Source organism: Phalaenopsis equestris, unplaced genomic scaffold, assembly GCF_001263595.1.
Source record: "Phalaenopsis equestris unplaced genomic scaffold, ASM126359v1 Scaffold000256, whole genome shotgun sequence".
Taxonomy (NCBI): domain Eukaryota; kingdom Viridiplantae; phylum Streptophyta; class Magnoliopsida; order Asparagales; family Orchidaceae; genus Phalaenopsis; species Phalaenopsis equestris.
The window spans coordinates 1,603,335-1,610,766 of record NW_018164698.1 but is presented as its reverse complement, the minus strand read 5'-3'; the positions used below and the strand labels follow the sequence as shown (position 1 = coordinate 1,610,766).

The window sequence follows — 7,432 nt, the reverse complement described above, 5'->3', positions numbered from 1 at the left end:
TTTAAAAATATATATATATATATATAATACAGAATTGACCAAGGCTCAATGGCAAGGGACAAGCGCATTCAAGCTCCCCCTGAGTTCGACGACCTTCATTCTTTAGTTGATCCTCCCTTTGTTTGGATTGTTGCTGCAATAGCCTAGCGAAGTCCCGGTCGTTGTGAGTCCTCTAAAAGTCATTGGTCAAGTGAATAATTTCTTCCTGGGATTTTAACAGGCTCTCCTCAAGGAGTTCACCTTTTTCATGAATGCAAATACTAAGGAGTGAGAATTCTTGATCCCTTCCAAGCGTGATCGAGAAGCTTCTCAAAAGAGAGCCTCTTAAGCTCTGCCTGAAGCGTCGCAGTCCAAGTCATTTTCGTCAGAAGAAGCGGATACGTTGAGTGTTGATCAACAAGGGATGTCGGTTCTTCGATACGTCTAGCAGACTGAACCGGTCATCAACACTCATCCATAGCCACCCTTCAATCCATTCTAACGAGCGCCAGCCAGGGTCCCCTCGTTTTCTCTTCAACGAAGGTAGGGTCGGAATGTCAGCACCCTCCACTGGCTCTTTTCCTTCTCAGTGAACGGATTCCCCCTCCAGAGACAATGAGTATTCAAAACCAGTAGAAGAAGCAATGCCCCTCGAAGTGGAACTGTTTGGGGTGACAGAAGGAGGCTCAGTCGCCCTGGCCCTCTCAACTAAAGCCAAGTGAGTGGCATCAAGTCAAGCATCCAACGAAGTAGCGAAGGTCTTTTCATCTAGTGTGATGGAGGAAGGATCCGTGGTTGCAGCCTCCTTCTAAGTTTCCTTGGAGCCCTTTCTTGCCTCCTCACTTTCTATGTAATAGCCTAGTGAGATCACACATTTATGGCTAACTCATCGGTCACCGTGTCTTGAATGGCAACCGTGGTCTCAGAAATAGAGGCTATGTATCACCTAATATGAGGGTGCACAACATCAAGCGTGGTACCTGTCATGAAGGTCTGTTTGGGGAGATCAACTTTAGACTATTGTTGATGCTTTTCCTTTCCAGCTTTGTCTTTATCGGCCTCGTTCTTGTCTGAAACCCTCGAGTCACCCGGGGTCATTTTCCCTTCCATCACCCTGTTCACCATCCTTTCCACGATATATTGGGGGATCGACATTGTACTCCCTTCCAACACCTCCTAGATGGCATGCATGTGAGATAGTAAAGCCTTTGGCTTTTCACCTACCACCTCCTACGAACAGGTGGCAATCTTACAGTCACCGGACACAAAGTCAATCAAGAACTTCTTCCGCTAGTCCTTGATCATTTACAACGACGTGCAACCCCCCTCTTTGTTGACCTTAAAAGAGAAGTAATTGCTGAAAATGTTGATCGATCAAGGGATGCTAAAACAACGACAGAATATGATGAAAGTCATGATGGTTGGAATAGAATTCGACAGAACTTGGGTCAGTTTGACCCTGTACTTGGTAAACACACTCCTAAGCTTAGGCCATAAGGGCAGTTGGATATCGTATTTAAACTTATAAGGGCTAACGTCAACATCCTTGAAGGGTAATTTGGGTGTCTGATTCCGACTGTTTATATGCAACAATATAACAATGTATTTGATTATATTTCATATTTTTCACTTATCTTTCTTTACTTTGCAACAGTACCAAAAACTTGATCCTGGAGAAAATAAGATTTTAGCTTTTTAACTTAATATATATTGGGATACTATGCAAGTATACATATCGTTATCAAGTAATATAGAACTTTTTGATTAAGCCCTGAATATTGAACCCACAGGGATTGTTCACAGTATGCGATAATTTAAGTAACAAACTTTCTATTTTAAAAAGACATACTTAAACTATAATTTTTTTATCATGGGAATGGAATTTAAACAGAACACGAACACACTTTTTGAGCTCGAAATATAAATGAGCCGAACACGAGCTGAGCCTGGGCTCACATGTGTTCGGCTTTGAGTTTATGTAAAAGAAAAGCATTGAATACAAAGTATCTTTCTCTTTATCATGAATCAGTAATAAGTATAGGAATTCTGTTGTGGAAGTATTCAAATTGTGTTGTGCTAAATAGGAGCAATATTATTCTTTACCCTTACTAGAGATTTTATAAAGAACATTGGTTAATTTAAAGTTTGAATAGTTTTGAAGACCGGTTAGACAGGGAAGATACTAGCTCTCACTCTAGAGTTCTGTCGGTTCCCTTTAGACTAACATCTCGTATCAAAACCTAAAACAATAAATTTAGTTGGGGGCTTTAGTCTGTCACTCTAAAGTCCTCTAACTCTACACTCTTCAAAGATTATTTCTCTATTTATTTGCATTCAATCATATAAATTATATTCTCATTCATACAATCTCATACAATCTCATGTGATTACTCATGTGATTATTTCCAATTGTTGACTGAAATAATACCAGCCCGGTTCTTACATGTTCTCACAACAAATTTTAACATCTAGATAGGTCAGATCAAGAAGTAAATTAAGTGCATTGAATTAAATCATCACAACTTCTTTCAAAATTAAAGATTAATAATTTCTACAACTTTCATCAAACACTTTAATTACTTATCATGAAGGATAAAGAAAACTACTCAGAATCCATGGAGAAAACAAAGTCACACTTTAGTTTAAAAGTCGAAATCATTATCAAACCAACAAGAAGTCTCGAATAAAACCAAAAGTAGTTTAAAACAAAGATAAAAAATTATCTCAAATCTTCTACCAAACTCTTGAAGTTCCTTTGAATCTCTTCTCTCTTACAACACTCTTAACTCTCAAAATAAAACTAAAAACAAAAGAATAAATAAATTTGTGGTGCCTGAAATTTTCTCCAAAAGCTTCTCCACGAACTTCTTTAAGAACTTTTCAAGACTTTTTAGAACCCCTTCTAAAAATCTCAACTTTCTTCTTTTATAATTTTCCAAGAGATGCCTTGGTATCTCTTCAAAATGTGTCATGATCGATGTATTTACCAAGGGATGTCTCCTTTCACAAGTTCTTTAATTATATTTTCGTCCTTGGTGGTTATAATCACCCATTTTAGCCAATAGGTGTCTCAAATGTCCCTTCGAAATTCATCAAAATGAATTAACTCATCAAGTAACTGTCAGGGGCGCTTAAGCACAGGGCGTCGGGCGCTTATGCGTGGCCTTCTCTGTTTCACAGGCGCTTAAGTGTCGGTTTTGGCTCTTAGGCGTCAAAATACTTTTGCACCATTTTTGCATTTTTGTTCCAAATTCGATCTTTTTTCACTTCTTTTAGCATTTTTTACATTTTTGCTTGTACCTGAAAGAAAAACACACAAATATCTTCCATTAAAGTGTAATATCTCAAAAATAGGTATAACAAAAGTGTCTAAAAGCACTCTATATTTTAGGTGTAGCAGTGTCTGACATATAACACTCTTGAAGGCTCTTCACCTCTAGGTCCGTCAGAAATGACAGTTGGTTGTTGGCACAGTACCAAATATAACCAGAGAATACTTTAGAGTCATTGCAATCAAACGAAAAGAGTGAGAGACAGAGAAGGAGAAGAAATTGAAGACGAAAAATTAGAAAACTAAAAAAATGGAGCACAAAAGCTAAAAAGAATGACCCCTGACCTTATTTGCAGGGCGGGCACGCAAATCGAAAGGTTGCACAAAAATAAATATGACACCAATTATCATTTCAAATTCCTCCAAAATATCATTTTATTACAAATAACATTATTATAGGTTTTGAACGAAGTGCTTAATGAATGGATCTTTCGTGGTTTCAGACGAGGCATACCCTTTCTCAAGCAACCTCAGGAAGACCATCTCTCCACCAAATCTAATATGCTCTATCTGACCGACCTCATTGTGGAATCGACTCAGAACCGTCGAGTCACGGATGGATCCCATCTCACCACAGACGTTGTTAGGAGAACCTCGGAGCGACACAACCTTTCCTTTCAGTAGGACGATAACAGATGACTTCTATTGAAGTGGTCCTCAAAAGAAGCAACCTGATTGACCGCCTTAGGACTGGCTATCTCCCACTTTTTTTCTTTTCTAACCACCTTTTTCCTTCTAAAGGTACGTTCATCTTTTTGCTTGTACCACCTGACATAATGCCTACTCAGCTGTCTAGAAAACGTCGACGACAGATAAATAGCCCAATTCCTTGCCTTATATATAAGGCACGCAAGGTATGAAAATGAATGGAGAATTAATTATTATTTTATTCTTTTTGTATTTTCATGACACGATTAACCAATAATTTTCATGTCCTTATCGCAACTTTCACCACCAATGAGCAGGAAAGCTCAAGAAACTAATATGTATACAACAAAATTACCAACACGAGTCTCAAAGAGAACGAAGACTTAGAATAATAAGCTTCCCTCCGAGGTAAGCAATCGACCAACAACACAACGTCAAACATGAGAAACCGCGTCTCTAAACCCGGGATAAGTCAAAGCTCTGGAGATAATTTCCCACTCTGTACCGACAATATTCAACAAGGGTGAGGCGTAAAAACATCCCAGCAACGAGTTTCATCGGATACCCCGTATAGGCAGCGACAAGATCTGCCAAAGGCCTTGCAAGAGGGGAGAACCGGTCGAGGCGACAACTGACCAGACATAAGAGACAAATCCTGTAAGACTTCAGCCAAACAACGAGTTACGACTCACCCGACGAAACAAATCAACCCACTGTCGATTGATCAGCGGAGGCAACAGGTCTCACAAAGCCTATCAGACCGATCTCTTGTCAGGACGACCAACCGAATTCAGATCAACTGATTACGCCCTCTCGATATAGGCGGATTCCAGACGACCGGCCGATACAGTCGATCACGCCGGCCGACAACATTTACTTAAATTGAGAAGTCATTGTAAAGACGGTCTCAAGAGTAAAAGGACGATGATCCCTCATCTTTCCTCAGAAAATTACCGTGTGTGTGTATTATATATATATATATATATATATATGACTTTGTATTGAAGCTTTTGCATACAAATCAGACAATTCTTATGTATTTACATATTTAACACCTAAAATTTTTATTTTATATTTATAGCACACAAATCTTTCGTATCAAATAAAAAAAAATTATCCCTTTAGTTTTTTAAAACTGAAATGCACCTTTTTAAGGTGGTAAGTAAAAATTGTAAGTTTATGTGTGTAGATATATAAAAATTGAGTGGTATTTATGTAAACCTTCATTTTTTTTCATAACAAAGACAAAAAATTTAAATTTAAATTTAAAAGTCGGGTGATTTTTGGTCAATTCAATTTATTTACACCCTGTACCACCAGATCTCTAATTTCAGCGGAAGGGGGATGGGGGCTATTATTGTAATTACGATAGCCGCATTGGTCTACTTAAACCTCAGAAAGGCGGACTCCAAAGATTAGGATACTCCTTCAGAAAAAAACTTTCCCTGTCCAGAGAAGCAGCAATAATGGCTTCTTTTCTGAAAGTAGGGTTGATCTTGGCCGCCTTCTTCGTCTTCGCCGGGCTGAATTCGTCGGCCGCGAAGATCTACACCGTCGGCGACTCGATCGGATGGACGATATTGAACAGCCCCAACTACACAGCTTGGGCTGCTTCTAAAACCTTCCATGTGGGTGACATTGTCAGTAAGTCTCAATTCCTCGCCCATACTGTTCAGAAATCATAGCTGACAGGAAGATTTTTATTTTTTTTTGGGTTAAATTTTTGAATTTTGTCTTGAGATCCAGAATTATTTTGGAGTTATTTTCCGTAATTCTTCATTCTTTAAATTTGTTAATTTTTTTTTAAAAAAAACTTTTTAAGAAATTGCTTCAACTGTTATTACTTGTTTTTTTTTTATTTGGGGTTTTTACATTCCAGGCCATCTAAATTTAAAATTTATATTTTAATCACTCAAAAATTTATTTTTCTTAAAGGGGATGATCAATCCTTTATATTTCAAGCTTTGTATGACTTCTGAATGGTTGGAATGTCAAATTTTTTTTCATGTCCAATACTTAAGAGGGGTTGTTTGGGGCAGCTTTGAGTTTCCTGATAAACAGTTTATCTTTAAACGCGGCCCGCAGGTACGTGGCAGGGTTTTCAAAAAAGCTCAAACCAAACGGTTAGGCACCGTTTTAAAAAACGACGTCGCACTCATAAGCTATCCCAAATGGGCCCTACATAGATGCGATATGAAAAATATGAATTTCAATTTTTGAAATTTAGAATGATGGTATTTTTAAAATTAATTAATTTTTTAAAGTGATTTCAGACCAGCTTTTGAGAAAATACATGAGCTACAAGCTCAATATGTATGTTTAATTTCTTATAAATTGTAATTATTATTAATTTAAAATATTCAAAATAATCATGAACGAATTTTAGTCCAAACTTTGTCTAGTCTATGAGACTTATATTAAATATTTCAGTAAATGATGATTGTGGTATTTAATGAATTCATTCATAAATGCAAAATAATATTATCTTTAGATAGAGAATTTTAAATAAAATTAAAAATCTAGCATCTAAGATTTTAATAAATAACATATATATTAAAAATTTGAGTATTTTGCATGTAAATATAAAAAAATTAGGAGAAATATATAAATACAAGAAAATTAAATGGTATGTATGTAAATACCTTCTTTATTTAAATTTATTAAATAAATATAAATATGTGCCTAACATGATGATGGCGCCGGTTCCCCCAGTAAATTTTGAAAATGCTAAATTAAGTTCCGGCAACCGAATCACGGGCGATGGACCGTTGGGGAGTAGGGTGGGCCCCACCATGCATCCTCATAAATATTGCAGCGACGAAAGTCACGGCAGTACGGCCTCCGCTCGAGTGGAGCCCACAGCGAAATTTCTTGTGTCTGTGGATTATTTTTCGTCGGTTGGTGGGGCCCACAACGAAATTTCATTTCTTTGTGGATTATTTTCGTTGGTGGGGCCCACGACGAAATTTGAGCGGATGCAACTTCTGACTTGCGGCTGCAGATTTTTCCCCCGTGAACTAATTTTAGCTGACAAATCAAAAAAATTTAAAAATTAGGATCATTTTTGCATGCACCACCCAATTCATATGTATTTTTATACATCCAGCCCTATTTTTTTATTTTTTTACATTAATACCACTCAAATCTTCCTCTAAAATTTTAGGGGCATCCACATTCATACCTCCCAATTCCTATGTATTAAATATTTATACATTTAAAACCTTTTTTTTTTTACTTTTTGTATTTATATCACCCATATTTTGTTGCACATTTCATCAAAAATATCACCATTTTAACTTAAAAAAAATGAAATGCATCTTTTCATGTATAACTAAGATTGCATGTATCAAAAGGTGTATTCACCTTTGGATATGTTTTGTGTGATGTGAAGAGCAAAGTTAGTACATAGGAATTGGCTGGTATTTATGTAAATGCTCTAAGATTATGATTCAAATACAATATATATATATAGAT

General features: G+C 36.8%; 2 protein-coding genes across 2 annotated transcripts in view; both read left to right on the top strand.

Annotated features, from left to right (window-relative positions):
• The window catches only part of LOC110024403 (probable Xaa-Pro aminopeptidase P), a 148,565-nt gene extending 143,136 nt beyond the window's left edge, over positions 1–5,429 (top strand). Inside the window, exon 15 of the mRNA XM_020724343.1 lies at positions 5,279–5,429. Coding sequence (XP_020580002.1) covers positions 5,279–5,377 — 99 coding nt within the window. The 3' untranslated portion in view covers positions 5,378–5,429. The remainder of the gene's footprint in view (positions 1–5,278) is intronic.
• The window catches only part of LOC110024404 (mavicyanin-like), a 2,954-nt gene continuing 896 nt past the window's right edge, over positions 5,375–7,432 (top strand). The window contains exon 1 of the mRNA XM_020724347.1: positions 5,375–5,602. Coding sequence (XP_020580006.1) covers positions 5,425–5,602 — 178 coding nt within the window. The 5' untranslated portion in view covers positions 5,375–5,424. The remainder of the gene's footprint in view (positions 5,603–7,432) is intronic.